This window comes from Triticum urartu, chromosome 3A (genome assembly GCF_056163025.1).
Source record: "Triticum urartu cultivar PI428250 chromosome 3A, HENAU_Tu73, whole genome shotgun sequence".
Taxonomy (NCBI): Eukaryota; Viridiplantae; Streptophyta; class Magnoliopsida; order Poales; family Poaceae; genus Triticum; species Triticum urartu.
In genome coordinates, this window is record NC_141875.1 from 101,261,915 (window position 1) to 101,279,866 (window position 17,952).

The following is a 17,952-nucleotide window of genomic DNA, read 5'->3' on the forward strand; positions in this document are numbered from 1 at the left end:
GACACCTTGATCTCCATCGTAGCATCTTTGTCGTCTCGCCAACTATTTCCTCTACGACTATCTCTACTTCTTCACTCATGCACGTCGGTCTAAACAAACGGTTTTTAACCCCTTTCCGCGACGGCATTTCGAACCGTCGCCAAGTGAGTGTGGGCGATAGGGGGGTCCTTCCCACATGACCCAGAAATCGTCGGGGATAGGGTCCCTACAGTACTCGTACTCGTTTCTGCTCGCATTGCCATCGCAGTTGGTATTCTATGGTGCTACGTTTACGATGCGCGCCCCATCACAAATGGCTCACTATTATAGAACGTGTATGATGTGCGGCCCATCACAAATGGTTCACTGTTAAGAAGATTAGCTAATCGTCGTACGAGTGTCGGACAGGATTACGAAACATCAGACCGTCGTAACATCATCGTACACGACAACTATCGCACATGCTATTCCGTGGTGCAATGTTTACGAAGCATACATCATTAGAAACAATTCATGGTTGCGAATCGTGTATGATAAGGCAACTAACACAAACGTTTAGTTTGCCTGCACCATTTGTGATATTGTATGACATCACACACGCTTTTGGAAACGGCAACTGTGTGCATGCTTGCACACGTTTCCTCTCTATGAACCATCTCGGATTATGGTGTATATCGCAAATGTTTATGTTTTACCAACCGTGTGTGCCATAACAACCCAGAGAGCATAATTTCACCGTAATTTAATTGCTGCTATTTCAAATTGTACCGGATTTGAATTTGAATTTGAATGTATGCTACAGCTTTCTTCATATCCATCAGGTTAAAACAACCAATGCATTATTCGATTCATAGGTGCATATGTTCAAGAATTACATAAGAACCAAATAAAGAATGATGAACCATAGTTGTATACTTGTACTATTAAAGACGGTAAAGAAAAGGTGAACTATATTCTGGTTGCTGAACAAGGTGAAGCGGAATGCCCATATTGTGCCCTCCTCCATGCAGATGGCACACACGACTCTAGTCCAACCCCTTGTGATGGCCGACCGCCCATCCTTCACAATCTCCATGAAAACATCTATATAATCATCGTGTTCTGGTAGAAATACTTTAACCTTTGCATGCCCATCAATCATGTAGTTTGAGAGGTAATCTTGAGTAAACTGCTTTGGCAACCACTGCAAAGGAAAAAGATTCAGACATTGTCATCTAACACAACTCATTATGGGCAGTAAAAAGAAGGCTGCAGAGTTCTACTTACCATCATGCAGTTCGCTGTTGTCTTGGATAAAGTGTAAACAAATAGTTTAATTGCCATCTTTTGACCCATTTTACTAACAACCTTTATCAGCTTCCTCACTTGATGCTGGTTCATCAATATCTCATTGCCCCATACGCAGAAAGGGTTGAAGCGTGGATCTTTACCATTGATATATGTACCTAAAAGCACCGAGTTAATATTGGAAGCTAAACAGCAATTGCACAATGAAGTAGTAGAACACTCTTTTATAATATGTCTATATACATCCGTATATGGTAGTGCATTTGAAATCTCTAAAAAGACACATATTTAGGAACGGAGGGAGTATCTTATAACATCCAATATACTCACATATTATATGAATTAACATATTATATTATGGGTCGGAAGGAGTTTAGTGCATTCTTACAAATTATCGGCTGATTAACTCCTATTGTATCCAGGGGTTACAGTTAGTTTGAGCTAGTTTGGGCTCAAATATCCCTAAAGTATATCTAAACATGAGGGCTAGTTTGAGCTAGTTGCATCTATAACCCACCCAAAAAAACTATCCAACCCAAGAGGTGCTAATTGGAGCTAGTTCTCCTAGTGCATTTATTGTCAATCTAACCCTGCCATCCAAACAACTCTTTGGATGGAGTTAGTTCAGGGTTAGTAATGAGCTAGAAACTAACTCTAACCTCTAGCTAAGTTGAGTATCCAAACAGGGTTGTGTTGTTGTTGTTGTTGTTGTTGTTGTTGTTGTTGCTGCTGCTGCTGCTCTTCTACGTATATCTAGACATCATTAGAACATTAATGTAACACTCTTCCTTGTTGCTATGTAGCCTAGGATTGCATATTTAGACATTAAGTACAATGCATGTTGCTATGTAGCCTCAGATATATTACATATGGCCCTAGTTAACCTAACGATAAATGGGTTGCAGATATATTGAGTTAAAAGTCCGACTCACCGATTAGTCCCTTATCAGCCGCCGGACTATATGGTACCAGCTACCGATATCCTGAACAGTGAGTAGATATAAGCCATGGGATGAAACTAACCTCGGTGGAAAACAGCAGTCATTCCCAAAATTGTCCTATGTAGATACATCAAGAAGCATGTTAAGCACAATAATTCATACTTGCACATATAGAACATCACATTGTGAATAACTGGAATAAACAAGACATACTACAAACAACCAAAGATAGCATTTGAAACTGGACATATGCTAACTACAAACAACTGAACAATCAATAAACTTTAAAAGAGGCATATGCTAGCTATAACAGGCTTAACAACAAGAAAATATATGTATTCCTATCGGTATGTTTAAAACTGGATTGATGAAATGTACTACACAGTAAATAATTGCACATATAGAGCATCACATTGTGAACAACTGAAATAAACAAGGCATACTGCAAAGAACCAGATATAGCAATTAAAACTGGACATATTCTCACTACACTACAAAAGGGACTCGACAAAACAAATCATGGGTTTCCTCCTGTGAAGAGGCACGGCAAAACAAATCATGGGTTTCCTCACTTGTCACAGATGGGCTCATTCCTGTGGGAAGAGCACGAACCCTGGATGCGCTCCATTGTGTCGCAGATGGGCTCCTTCCCCTTGGAAGAGCACGGCTGTAGGGTGCCCTCCCTAATGTCGCAGACGAGCGCTTTCCCCTTGGAAGAGCAGCTGGGCTCTTTCCCCTTGGAAGAGTCAGAGAGGGTGCCATCCTCGTCATTGCTGTCGATGAGGTCTGACTTGGAAGCTGTGGATCCCAAGCCAGCGTCGCATAACGTGTCCTTCAGAAATGACAAACGGGGCTCGATGGCGATGTGGAATGGCAAATTGTTGACAACGAGCCAGAGGAGATTAGCGATGGGGCCATGGATGAGATCGAGGGCGGTTGAACCCGAGGGGTTGGGGGTGGGCACCTTAACCTGTGACATAGCCCGCCTCAGGTCATCGCTATCGATGACCTCAATATCGTAGCTGGCGGCTGAGACATGCCCACAAACTCTACCCCGTTGCTTGAGTGTCTGCCGCCAGTAATGGTCGTCAGCTTCCTCGGCGACGTTGGGCGAAGAGACCACTATACACTTCTTTTGGGCCAGTCGCTCCTCGAGCTCCATGGGAAGCGTAGCCGGGCTTAGGCTGCGACGCTTTGGAGTGGGGGATGGGGATCTATGGGAAAGGGGGTGTTTGGCAGGCGTCATCTAAGAAACTCAGGGCGGCCTGGGTATGGATATCGATGGGTAAGCTGCACAGCCAAACCGACATATGTTGACAATGGAGGCCTTGCGGCGGCGCCGGGGAGCTTGCTAGGATTTCGAGCGAGGGAGGGTGTGTGTTTGTGTGCGCATGCCCGAGGAGGTTTTGGTGTGTGTGTGTGTGTGTGTTGTGTCTGTGGAGGGGGGCGGGGTGTTTGAGGAAATGACGCGGGTACTGAAAATTTTACTACGCGGGAGTCAAACGCGGGAGTGAAATGTCGGGCTATTGAAAATTTTGATGATAGTGCATCGCACATGGTCCGGAGATAGCAACCGTGTCTTATGAAACAGAAAAACCCTTGAGGCGGGCAGATATTTTCTAGGCATGCAAGTGAGATTGGGAACAAGAAACATCGCAGACAGTCCGGAGATAACAACCGTGTGCTATGAAACAGAAAAAACCTCGAGGCGGGTAGATATTTTCTAGGGATGCAGGCGGGATTGGGAACAAGAAACATCGCACACGGTCCGGAGATAACAACCGTGTGTTATGAAACAGAAAAACCCTCGAGGCAGGCATATATTTTTGAGAGGGGGAGCCTCGTGGAGCCCAATGTACTGTGCAGATGTGTGCGTGACAGGGGCACCAACTTGGCACACGGTTAATTTTAGTGAACCGTGTCTGTTGCGTTATCCGACTTGTCTAATGTTCATAAATTTGGCGAAAAATGACGCGGGAGAGGGTCAGAACACGAATACACTTGCTTGTGGACCAAATTTATGTATCAAAAGGGTGGTTTGATTTTCAAATACCAAATGCAACTTCGATGTGGCACCTCTCTTGCAAAGCGCACGGTATTGCTTGCCCCCACCCCCTCGTGTTGGCACGAATTGGAAATCCTAAGCTATGAATGCATGCCCCTCCCCCCAACCGAGGTTCACCTAGCAAAGTGCGAAGTAGCTAGCAGCCCCCTCCTCCCTCGTGTCGGCACGAAGGGAATCCTAAGCTATGAATGCATGCCCCCCAACCGAGGTTCATTCACCTAGCAAAGTGCGAAGTAGCTAGTATCCCCCTCCCTCATGTAGGCACGAAGGGAATCCTAAGCTATGAATGCATGCCCCCAACCAAGGTTCACCCTAGCAAAGTGCGAAGTAGCTACAACCCCCCTACCTCGTGTCGGCACGAAGGGAATTCTAAGCTATGAATGCATGCCCCCCAACCGAGGTTCACCCTAGAAAAGTGCGAAGTAGCTAGCAGCCCCCTCCCTCGTGTCGGCACGAAGGGGATCCTAAGCTATGAGTGCATGCCCCCCAACCGAGGTTCACCTAGCAAAGTGCGAAGTAGCTAGCAGCCCCCCTCCCTCGTGTCGGCACGAAGGGAATCCTAAGCTATGAATGCATGCCCCCCAACCGAGGTTCACCTACCAAAGTGCGAAGTGGCTAGCAGCCCTCCCTCCTCGTGTCGGCATGAAGGGAATCCTAAGCTATGAATGCATGCCCCCTCCCCCCAACCGAGGTTCACCTAGCAAAGTGCAAAGTAGCTAGCATCCCCCCACCCCCACCCCTTGTGTCGCCATGAAGGGAATCCCAAGCTATGAATGCATGCCCCCCTGAGGGAGTCCTGGACTAAGGGGTCCTCGGGCGTCCGGCCTGTTAGCCATGGGCAAGACTGATTGGTTGTGAAGATACGAAGACTGAAGAATGCATCCGTGTCCGGATGGGACTCTCCTTGGTGTGGAAGGCAAGCTTGGCGACCAAGCACTACAAGAAAACTGTTAATCCATGACGGATTTCTCATGACGTTCTCACAAATTGTCACGGAAACCGTCATGGGTCTGCAAGATGCGAATGGGCCTCAAGACGATTAACCCATTATGATGGACAACAATGGACCTCACAAAAACCATCACTGATCAACCAGCTAGGCCTCACTTTTTTTATTTATACACCATTTGGACCGTCACGGGTGGCTCCTGCTGTGTGTGCCATTTTGTTTGGCCTATTTGTCAGTCGAATGCAACAGTGAATACGGAAAAAAAAGAAACGAAGAGCGCGCGCGAGAAGGGCGATTTTAAGTCGCCAGCGCGGGGAGTGAAAATTTTCGAGCCAGCCCATTTAACAGGCAGAGTCCACACCATCCTAACCCTAGTTGCCCTTCTCCCGTCTCCTCCCATACCCAACCAGCCGCCGCCGCCACTCCACTTTCCCTCCCTGCATCGCTTCATGTCGCCGCCGCTGGCGCCAGCCCCCTCCATCTATCTCTCACCGGATCCCTCCCCGTCTACCCCACCCCATGCCCCTTCCCATTCAGGTCGCGCCCTCGAGCTGCGGCGGCCCAATCCTGCCTCTCGAGATGACGCGGGACTGACTGGCGGGTTTGGAACCCCCCGAGGTCGGGGACGGCGGGCACGGATCCAGCTCTGCGGCGAGCCAACATGAGTGAGGAATCAACCCTCTCCTCCCCCCAACAGGCCACACACATGCTTCTCCTCTGCTATTTGTTCATCGGGGTTGAGTTTTTACACAGCTTCTTATTTGGCTTGGGGGATTTGCAGGCCAGTCTCGTGGGGATGGTGAGCGGCAAGGCGGAGCTGAACACGGATGTGCCCTTCACGCTAGACAACGGCATCAGCCGCATCAATTTCATCAAATTGTGAGTGCAGCTCGGCAAATGGATTTGTTTTACTTGGGCTCCAGATGTATTTTAGGGGTGCAGTTTTAGAATTTTGTTTGAATTCCATTGCTGGATGTTGGCTATGGGATTTGTCCACTTCTACAACTTCAATCTTCACCGGATTGAAATGTTGTTGGCTGTTAGTACGACAGTGCAAGAAATCCAATAATTGGAATTAAACATGTAGGTTCTTAACCATCTCCACCTAATTCAGAAATTGAGTTCCAAGCTAATCGTAGTCTCCTAAAGATTGTATTAATGGGCTGTCCTCCTTCCTGAAAAAAAACTGCACACCACTACTTGCCTGGCCTCGCACTCTTGCTTCTCAAGGTCGAAAAATCGACCCTCCTGTCATGCTGCTGCTGTTGCCAGGAAACCACACGCCCCTAAAGAGCAACGGGTAAAACTGATGGATGTTGTGACATCGATGTTGCACTGCACACATGTGCAAAGTAATTGCAGTAATATCTTGCACTGTACATCTGTCCATGGCTGGCCTGCGTGACGAGGATGGTTAGATTGATTTACTCCTCTGCTTGGTATGCTTTGCTGTTTGCTATCACTGGGATAGTGGGTTATTCCTCCTTATTCTTCTACGTTTCTAATTGATCTTTAAGTTTTGTATTTCATGAAGTTTCAATTGATTCTAGATTTATGTTAAGAGAAAAAAGCACATTTGGGAATGGATTCTGATTTGTATGTATACATTCAAATTTAAGGTGCTACATTGTTCTTCCCTGGGGGAATTGGTGCAAAATCTATACCAAAAAAATTTCAAGTCCAGGACTAAAGGTGATGTTCTTTTGTTACAGTTCTTATGTATATGTAAGAATTTATCTGTAGTAGGCTGATATGTTCAACCAATTTTCCATCCTATTGATACTTTAAGGATATCGGCATCATGCCGGTGCAAGGTACGCACCGTGTCTCTTCCTCCAATTATCCCATCAGTAGCATATCACTATGGCATATGTGTGATGAAATAATCTTCGGTCAAGATATGTTATTCTTACCATCAAGTACTAACTAGCCTTCTCTTTTCACCATATCTTGTAACTTTTGTTGAATTAATTGGTTGTGAAATACCCATTATTCCTTGCAAAGAATCATGATTATTGATCAAGTGAAAAAGTAGAATAGCAGCCGGTTTGATCCAACTTATTTCTGTAGTAAGTTTTATTTCAGAAAGGAGGTGCGTGTTGGTACTCTTTAATCATGTCTACTTCTAAATGTTATAGCTCACTGTTAAAGTTGTAAGGCTGGTAAAAATAAGCTTTACACAGCTACTTTTCATATGTTTGAAGATTATTATTACTCAAAGTACTGCTAGATTGTAGTTAGTATGTAGATGTTGTTCAAAATTATTTTTTCTCAAGTGATCACATTGTACTACGTATTTCTGGCAGCTATATTTATATCAGTTTTGTTTCTGATTTTGTGAAGTGATCTGCATCCAATCACACACACGAACAATATTTGTTCTGAATTGTTATCATAGTCTATCACATTTGACACCCCCAATATCTCCAGTTCACCGGCGAACACGTTAAATTTATATAGTTATTTTAAACTATGATAAAAGGAGTGCCGCTGGGATGTGTGGAGTGGAGGAAATTTTTTTAGATATATACCTGAATTGATAAGATGTCCAAAGAACATCTAATAATTACATGCATGTAAAACCAGTACAGATTTGTATAGGATGTAGCAGATTTACTGTACTTTGTTTATTTTGCTACCAACTTTAACCGTGGGCTTTTGAACAAGCCAAGTGTGTTTTATACGCTAATTTCAAATAATGAGCATGGCGACATATGCTTAAATGCCTTAAAGGGAATTGTAAATGAAACATTTTTTTAAACTTGTATATAGTCTGCTTTTTTAGTGTGTGTTGCCCACATTTTCATGGTACCTTAATATAGTAGTGGTGTCTATCGGATGATTTCTTGGAAAATAAACTAATATTATTACTCTATAGATTCATATGGGAGTTTGCTGTTATAACTTATTATAATTTTGTATGTCTTTTGGATTCCATGCAGGTTGGGTGGTTAGTCCGTGTTACTTGAGATTGAAGTCTTTTAGCAGGAATTACTTCGGTCCGTATAGCTTCCTGGAAGGGTGCTGGTGTTGGAGACTAAAATCAGCTAGGACATTTTTTCATGGAAGTCATGTTACTCAAAAAAGTTCTCATAGCTCTTTCTAGATATGCTTGTGCTGATTCGATATTAAGCTTTGTTTTGTGAAATCAGACTAAATTGTTGATACTTTGTATTATGATGTGAACAAATGTTAATTTATGAATGAATATAATTTGGTTGTCTTGTTGTAAACTGTGCTGCATTAAGAAAACAAGCTGGACTAGAAAAGGGGCTAATTTGTTGGACTAAAAAATTGGTAGGCTAATGGGCAGGAGCAAAATAATAGCAAATGGGTTGGACTGGACTGAAATTATTGGGCAAGACACTAATTGGGCTGGTTACTACATGAGCCACGCTAGCCTCCACGTCAGGACCACACAGATGCCATGTCAGGTCCACGTTGCTTCCACGTCATGTAAATCAGTGACAATTTGTTCCGTCATAGCCTAGTTTGGGCTGGGCGGGCCTGGGACAGATCCATGACAGCCAACTACCGTCATGGAAGGTACGATGTGAAATTATGACGCGATATACATGACCGATTTCAAGTCCGTCATGGATGGATGCGCATGACAGTTTTTGGCTGATCTGTGATGGACAAAGACCGTCATGTATTAACAAGTTTCTTGTAGTGAAATATGTAGATTCCTTTCTTTGTAACCGACCTTGTGTAACCCTAGATCCTCCCGGTGTCTATATAAACCGGAGGACTTAGTCTGGAGGGCAGACATTACCATAGCCATACAAGCTAGACCTCTAGGGTTCATCCATTATGATCTCATGGTAGATCAATGATGACCCACAAGAATAGGGGATCTATCGTAGTCCTTTCGATAAGTAAGAGTGTCGAACCCAATGAGGAGCAGAAGGAAATGATAAGCGGTTTTCAACAAGGTATTCTCTGCAATCACTGAAATTATCGGTAATAGATAGTTTTGTGATAAGGTAATTTGTAACGAGTAGCAAGTAATAAAAGTAAATAAGGTGCAGCAAGATGGCCCAATCCTTTTTGTAGCAAAGCACAAGCCTGGAAAAACTCTTATATGAAGTAAAGCGCTCCCGAGGACACATGGGAATTATCATCAAGCTAGTTTTCATCACGTTCATATGATTCGTGTTCGGTACTTTGATAATTTGATATGTGGGTGGACCGGTGCTTGGGTGCTGTCCTTACCTGGACAAGCATCCCACTTATGATTAACCCCCATTGCAAGCATCTGCAACTACGACAAAATTATTAAGGTAAACCTAACCATAGCATGAAACATATGGATCCAAATCAGCCCCTTACGAAGCAAAACATAAACTAGGGTTTAAGCTTCTGTCACTCTAGCAACCCATCATCTACTTATTACTTTCCAATGCCTCCCTCTAGGCCCAAACAATGGTGAAGCGTCATGTAGTCAGCGTTCACATGACACCACTAGAGGGATGACAACATACATCTCATCAAAATATCGAACGAATACCAAATTCACATGACTACTAATAGCAAGACTTCTCCCATGTACTCGGGAACAAACGTAACTACTCACAAAGAATATTCATGTTCATAATTAGAGGGGTATTAATATGCATAATGGATCTGAACATATGATCTTCCACCAAGTAAACCAACTAGCATCAACTACAAGGAGTAATCAACACTACTAGCAACCCACAGGTACCAATCTGAGGTTTGGATACAAAGATTGGATACAAGAGATGAACTAGGGTTTGAGATGAGATGGTGCTGGTGAAGATGTTGATGGAGATTGACCCCCTCCCAACGAGAGGATCGTTGGTGACGACGATGGTGATGATTTCCTCCTCCCGAAGAGAAGTTTCCCCGGCAGAACAGCTCCGCCGAAGCCCTAGATTGGTTCCGCCAAGGTTCCGCCTCGTGACGGCGGAGTCTCGTCCCGAAAGCTTCCTTATGATTTTTCCTCAAAAAAAGACTACATATAGCAGAAGATGGGCATCGGAGGGCCACCAGGGGGCCCACAAGGCAGGGGGGCGCGCCCCCACCCTCGTGGCTGGTGGGTGGCCCCCTCTGGTACTTCTTGCTCTCAGTATTTTTTATATATTCTGGAAATAACTTCTGTGAAGTTTCAGGACTTTTGGAGTTGTGCAGAATAGGTCTCTAATATTTTCTCCTTTTCCAGCCTAGAATCCCAGCTGCCGGCATTCTCCCTCTTTATGTAAACCTTGTAAAATAAGAGAGAATAGGCATAAGTATTGTGACATAATGCGTAATAACAGCCCATAATGCAATAAATATCGATATAAAAGCATGATGCAAAATGGACGTATCAACTCCCCCAAGCTTAGACCTCGCTTGTCCTCAAGCGAAAGCCGAAATCGAAAAATATGTCCACATGTTTGGAGATAGAGGTGTCGATAAAAATAAAATACGGACATGAGGGCATCATGATCATTCTTAGAACAACAATATATATATATATATATATATTGTCATATGATCTCTTATGCTAAAGTAACAATTCAATCACAATTTTAAGCATGAATCATAAACTTCATTGAGAACCAACAAAGTCTAATCTCAGTCATTGAGGCAATTGCAATTTATCATAACATAGGAAAGAGTCAATATAAGATCTTTTCAGCAAGTCCACATACTCAACCATCTTTTAGTCTTTCACAATTGCTAACACTAACGCAATATTTATGGGTATGAAGTTTTAATCGGCACAGAGAAAGATATGGGCTTATAGTTTTGCCTCCCAACGTTTTACCTCAAGGGTAATGTCAACAATAATAGTTCATGAAGACTCACATCCAATTAGCTATATATATCAAGATCTTTCCAACATATTGTGCTTGCCAAAGGATAAAATGTAAAAAGGAAAGGTGAAGATGACCATGACTCTTATGTAAGTTAGAAGATAAAAGTAAAAGATAGGCCCTTCATAGAGGGAAGCAGAGGTTGTCATGCGCTTTTATAGTTGGATGCACAAAGTCTTAATGCGAAAGAACATCACTTTATATTGCCACTTGTGATATGGACCTTTATTATGCAGTCCGTCGCTTTTATTTCTTCCATATCACAAGATCGTATAAAGCTTATTTTCTCCCACACTAATAAGTCATACATATTTAGAGAGCAATTTTTATTGCTTGCACCGATGACAACTTACTTGAAGGATCTTACTCAATCCATAGGTAGATATGGTGGACTCTCATGGCAACACTGGGTTTAGGTATATTTGGAAGCACAAGTAGTATCTCTACTTGGTGCAAAGAAGTTGGCTAGCATGAGAGGGAAAGGCAAGCTCAACATGTTGGACGATCCATGACAATATAATTTATCTCAAATGTAAGAAAACATAACCCATTGCGTTGTCTTCCTTGTCCAACGTCAACTCTTATCATGTCATACTTTAATGAGTGCTCACAATCATAAAAGATGTCCAAGATAGTATATTTATATGTGAACCTCTCTTTCTTTATTACTTCCTATTCATTGCAACGATGACCAAAATTATGTTTGTCAACTCTCAACAACTTTTATTCATCATACTCTTTATATGTGAGCTCATTACTCTCCATAAGATCCATATGATCTCTTTATTTCTTTTTATTTCTTCTCTTTTATTTTATTCCCTCAAGATCATAGCAAAATCATCAAGCCCTTGACTCAACACTAATCTTTATTATATATAGCTCCCGGACTCAATTACATAGAAGGATCATAAAGCAAAACTCACAACTAGATCATACTAAAACTTTATTCTAATAGATCAAGATATTATCAAAAGGATCAAACTAAGAAAAACGGTAAAGATAAAAGTGATGGTGATACGATACCGGGGCACTCCCCCAAGCTTGGCAGATGCCAAGGGGAGTGCCCATACCAGATACTCAGTTCTTCTTTTTTGGTGAAGAAGGTGGAGTTGTTGACGATGGATAGTCGCACATCGAGCGTAGGAGGTCCTCCAACTTGCGGATAATGCCCTTGAGTGTGATGATATGCTCCTTCAACAAAATATTTTCATGTGTGAGATACTTGTTTTGTATCCGAGCTAACTTAATCATCTTGAAAGCTTCGATCTCAGTTGGGGTAAGAAGATTGTGATCAAGTTGAAGGATGTCTTCTGCTGCCGGGACTTGGTCCTCCGTGGCCTTCTTGATCCCTTCATCCTTGTTGATCTCCATAGGTTCTTCCCTCTTCAGCTCTATCTTCATTAGCCAAGCATAGTTGTCACCATTGTTGGAGGAGGGGGACGACATGATGCCTGACCTTGACAACCCTGACAAAAAACAGCTCGAAATAAGAACAGGAGATATTTGCGTCATACAGTAGTCAAAACCTTCGGGAGATTATATAATGAATTTTTACCAACCAAAATAAGTATCGTGCAAGAAAACGGAGTCCGGAGAGTGCACGAGGTGCCCACGAGGCAGGGGCGCGCCCTGCACCCTCGTGGAAGCCTCGTGTCCTTTCCGGTCTGCTTCTTATTTTCCTATTTTTCTAAATATTCCAAAATGGAGAAAAATTGCCATTACAACTGTTTTGGAGTCGGTTTACTTACCGTACCACATACCTATTCCTTTTCGGAGTCTGAAACGTTCTAGAAAGTGTCCCTTATGTATTCCTCCAGGGTTACAGTTTCAATAATATTGGTTTCAACATTTATGGGATTACCTGAGATATAATGTTTGATTCTTTGACCGTTCACCACCTTTGGATTTGTGCCTTCAAAGTTGTTGATTTTTATGGCACCGGAACGATAGACCTCCTCGATAACGTAAGGACCTTCCCATTTAGAGTGAAGTTTTCCTGCAAAAAATCTTAAACGAGAGTTGTATAACAATACATAATCACCTACATTAAACTCACGCTTTTGTATCCTTTTATCATGCCATCTTTTAACTTGTTCTTTAAACAATTTGGCATTTTCATAGGCTTGGGTTCTCCATTCATCAAGTGAGCTAATGTCAAATAACCTCTTCTCACCGGCAAGTTTGAAATCATAATTGAGCTCTTTAATAGCCCAATATGCCTTATGTTCTAGTTTGAGAGGTAAGTGACATGCTTTTCCATAAACCATTTTATACGGAGACATACCCATAGGATTTTTATATGCAGTTCTATAAGCCCATAATGCATCATCAAGTTTCTTGGACCAATTCTTTCTGGATCTAGTAACAGTCTTTTGCAAAATTAATTTGAGCTCTCTGTTACTCAATTCTACTTCACCACTAGACTGTGGGTGATAAGGAGATGCAATTATATGATTAATGTCATACTTAGCAAGCATTTTACGAAAGGCACCATGAATAAAATGTGAAAGACCATCAGTCATTAAATATATAGGGACTCCAAACCTCGGGAAAACAACTTCTTTAAGCATCTTAATAGAGGTGTTATGATCAGCACTACTAGTTGGAATAGCCTCTACCCACATAGTAGCGTAATCAACATCAACTAAAATATGTGTATACCCATTAGAGGAAGGAAAAGGTCCCATATAATCAAGGAACAATTGTATTCGTGCCCCTAGTTGGGTCACGCTCGACTGATTTGCCCCTATTTTTTCAACAATTGCGGTTTTGCCCAGCTCACTTCACTCGCCTTGTGTTTTTGCCCTTCCGGGGCGGTTCTGACAAATCACGGTTCGCCACGTGGCGAATGCTCACTGGTCGGAACCGCCCCGGAAGGGCAAAAACATAAGGCGAGTGAAGTGAGCTGGGCAAAACCGCAATTGTTGAAAAAATAGGGGCAAATCAGTCGAGCGTGACCCAACTAGGGGCACGAATACAAAAATCCCTATAATCAATGCCCCAGGCATCAAATGGTTCAATAACAAGTGAATAATTCATAGGCATTTCTTAATGTCTACTAATATTACCAATTCTTTGACATTCATCACAAGACAAGACAAACTTACGGGCATCCTTGAAGAGAGTAGGGCAATAAAAACCGGATTGCAATACCTTATGTGCAGTTCTATCTCCAGCATGGTGTCCTCCATAAGCCTCAGAGTGACACTTGCGTAGGATATGTTCCTGTTCATGCTCAGGTAGACAACGTATAATAATACCATCTACTCCTTCTTTATAAAGATGTGGGTCATCTCAAAAGTAATGTCTCAAATCATAGAAGAACTTTTTCTTTTGCTGGTATGTGAAACTAGGTGGTATAAACTTAGCGACAATGTAATTAGCATAATCAGCATACCATGGAGCAGTTCGAGAAGCATTTATGACATTTAATTGTTCATCAGAAAAGCTATCATCAATAGGTAGTGGGTCATCAAGAACATTCTCTAACCTAGACAAGTTGTCTGCAACGGGGTTCTCAGCTCCCTTTCTATCAATAATATGCAAATCAAATTCTAGTAGCAGGAGAACCCATCTAATAAGTCTAGGTTTAGCATCTTTCTTTTCCATAAGGTATTTAATAGCAGCATGATCAGTGTGAATAGATACTTTAGAATCAACAATATAAGGTCTGAACTTATCACAAGCAAAAACAAGTGCTAAAAATTCTTTTTCAGTAGTAGCATAATTTCTCTGGGCATTGTCTAGAGTTTTACTAGCATATTGAATACCATTTAATTTCTTATCAACTCTTTGCCCTAGAACAGCACCTACAGCATAATCACTAGCATCACACATAATTTCAAAGGGTAAATTCCAATCAGGTGGCTGAATAATAGGTGCAGAAATTAATGCTTTCTTAAGCATTTCAAATGCTTCTACACAATCATCATCAAAGACGAAATGAATATCTTTTTGTAATAGATTAGTCAGAGGCCGAGAAATTTTTGCGAAGTCCTTAATGAACCTCTTATAAAAACCGGCGTGACCGAGGAAACTTCTTATACCTTTAATGTCCTTGGGACATGGCATCTTTTCAATAGCATCAACTTTAGCTTTATCAACTTCAATGCGTCTTTCAGAAATTTTATGCCCCAAGACAATACCTTCATTAACCATAAAGTGGCATTTCTCCCAATTCAGAACAAGATTAGTTTCTTCATATCTCTACAAAACTCGATTAAGGTTGCTCAAGCAATCATCAAAAGAGGATCCATAAACGGAGAAATCGTCCATGAAAACCTCACAAATCTTTTCACAAAGTCAGAGAATATAGCCATCATGCATCTTTGAAAGGTAGCAGGTGCATTACATAAACCAAAAGGCATAGGTCTACAAGCAAAAGTACCAAAAGGGCAAGTAAAAGTGGTCTTTGCTTGATCATCAGCTGACACAGGTATTTGAGAGAAACTAGAGTAACCATCTAGAAAGCAAAAATGTGTATGTTTGGATAATATTTCTAACATTTGATCAATAAAAGGTAAGGGGTAATGATCTTTTTAGTAGCCTTATTTAATTTGCGGAAATCAATTACAATCCTATAACCTGTAATAATTCTTTGCGAAATCAATTCATCTTTATCATTAGGAACAACAGTAATACCTCCCTTCTTAGGGACACAATGGACAGGACTTACCAACTGACTATCAGCAACGGGATAAATTATACCTGCCTCAAGGAGCTTTAATATTAGCTTTCTTACCACTTCTTTCATCTTAGGATTCGACCGTCATTGGTGATCAATAACTGGTTTGGCATCTTTTTCCAAATTTATTTTGTGTTGACATAGAGTGGGACTAATGCCCTTAAGATCATCAAGAGTATATCCAATAGCAGCACGGTGCTTCTTCAGAGTTTTCAATAATTTTTCTTCTTCATGCTCTGAAAGGTTAGCACTAATAATAACAGGATATATCTTCTTTTCATCAAGATAAGCATATTTAAGGGTATCAGGTAATGGTTTAAGCTCAAACACGGGATCACCCTTGGGTGGAGGAGGGTCCCCTAGTATTTTAACAGGCAAATTGTGTTTCAGAATGGGTCCTTGTTTAAAGAATACTTCATCTATTTCCCTTCTTTCATTCATAAACATATCATTCTCATGGTCTAGCAAATATTGTTCTGAAGGATCATTAGGAGACACGTCAATAGAAGCAAGACCAATAATTTTGTCTTTGCTAGGCAATTCTTCATCATGGGGTTGTCTACGAAATTTAGCAAAATTAAACTCATGAGACATATCCCCTAAACTAGCAGAAACAATATCCTCATTGCAGTCTATCTTAGCATTAACAGTATTCAAGAAGGGTCTACCAAATATAATGGGACAAAAGCTATCTTGTGGGGAACCAGGAATAAGAAAATCTACAGGATATTTAATCTTGCCACACAAGACTTCAGCATCTCTAACAATCCCAATTGGTGAAATAGTATCTCTATTACCAAGCTTAATGGTAACATCCATATCTTCTATCTCAGTTGGTGCAATATCATGCATAATTTCTTTGTATAAGGAAATAGGTATTGCACTAGCACTAGCACCCATATCACACAAGCCATGATAACAATGATCTCCTATTTTAACAGAAATAACAAGCATGCCTACCACAGGTCTATGTTTATCTTTAGTACCAGGTTTATCAATTCTAGCAGTCTCATCACAGAAATAAATAACATGCCCATCAATATTATCAACCAAGAGATCTTTAACAATAGCAATATTAGGTTCAACTTTAACTTGCTCAGGAGGTGTATAAGTTGTAATATTACTTTTACGAACCACAGTTGAAGCTTTAGCATGATCCTTTATTCAAACAGGGAAAGGTGGTTTCTCAACATAAGAAGTAGGAACAATAGGATCATTATAAGCGATAGTTTTTTCTTCAACTTTAATAGGTGCAACTACTTTTGTTTCAATGGGAGGATTATATTTAAACCACTTCTCCTTAGGGAGATCAACATGAGTAGCAAAGGATTCACAGAAAGAAGCTACTATCTCAGAGTCAAGTCCATATTTAGTGCTAAATTTACGGAAAACATCGGTATCCATAAAAGATTTAACACAATAAAACTTAGGTGTTATACCTGACTCCTTACCTTTATCGAGATCCCAATCTTCAGAGTTGCGTTTAATTCTCTCCAATAAATTCCATTTGAATTCAATAGTCTTCATCATAAAGGAACCAGTACAAGAAGTATCGAGCATGGAGCGATTGCCGTCAGAAAGCCGAGCATAAATTTTTTGAATAATCATTTCTCTTGAGAGCTCATGATTGGGGCCTGAATATAACATTGACTTAAGCCTCCCCCGAGCTTGAGCGATGCTTTCTCCTTCGCGAGGCCAAAAATTATATATATAATTACGATCACGATGAACAAGATGCATAGGATAAAATTTCGGATGAAATTCCAATTTCAATCGCTTATAGTCCCATGATCCCATATCATCACATAGCCTATACCATGTTAATACATCTCCCTTTAAAGATAAAGGGGAGACCTTCTTCTTGATAACATCATCGGGCATACCTGCAAGCTTAAATAATCCACAAACTTCATCCACATAGATTAGGTGTAAGTCGGGATGCAATGTTCCATCTCCTGCAAAAGGATTAGCTAGCAGTTTCTCTATCATACCCGAAGGAATTTTGAAGTAAACATTTTCATTTTCAGTAGATTGAGGAGCAACAATTTTCTCTACCAGTCGGGGTGAAGATACCCCGAGCAAGCCCCTCAAAGGATTACTTTCCATAGTAACAAGTGACAGTAAATTTCAGCACACTATATAAATTTTTCCTTACCAAATACCACCTACCAAAGGCGCTTCACTCCCCGGCAATGGCGCCAGAAAAGAGTCTTGATGACCCA

At 41.4% G+C, this 17,952-nt stretch overlaps 1 protein-coding gene across 3 annotated transcripts; it reads left to right on the top strand.

Moving 5' to 3' along the window:
* Positions 1–5,546: 5,546 nt before the first annotated feature.
* LOC125543193 (uncharacterized) lies at positions 5,547–8,454 on the top strand. Of its 3 annotated transcripts, XM_048706451.2 has the most exons (5): positions 5,547–5,886; positions 6,003–6,100; positions 6,841–6,913; positions 7,011–7,035; positions 8,164–8,454. In XM_048706451.2, the coding sequence occupies exons 2-5, from the start codon at positions 6,018–6,020 to the stop codon at positions 8,325–8,327; spliced, it is 345 nt and encodes a 114-aa protein (XP_048562408.1). In that variant the 5' UTR covers positions 5,547–5,886; positions 6,003–6,017; the 3' UTR covers positions 8,328–8,454. The 3 variants fall into 3 exon arrangements, 2 of the variants coding, with proteins under 2 accessions (XP_048562408.1, XP_048562406.1); XM_048706449.2 differs by having other exon boundaries at positions 5,547–6,100; XR_015618306.1 differs by lacking the exon at positions 7,011–7,035 and having other exon boundaries at positions 5,548–5,886.
* Positions 8,455–17,952: the final 9,498 nt, after the last annotated feature.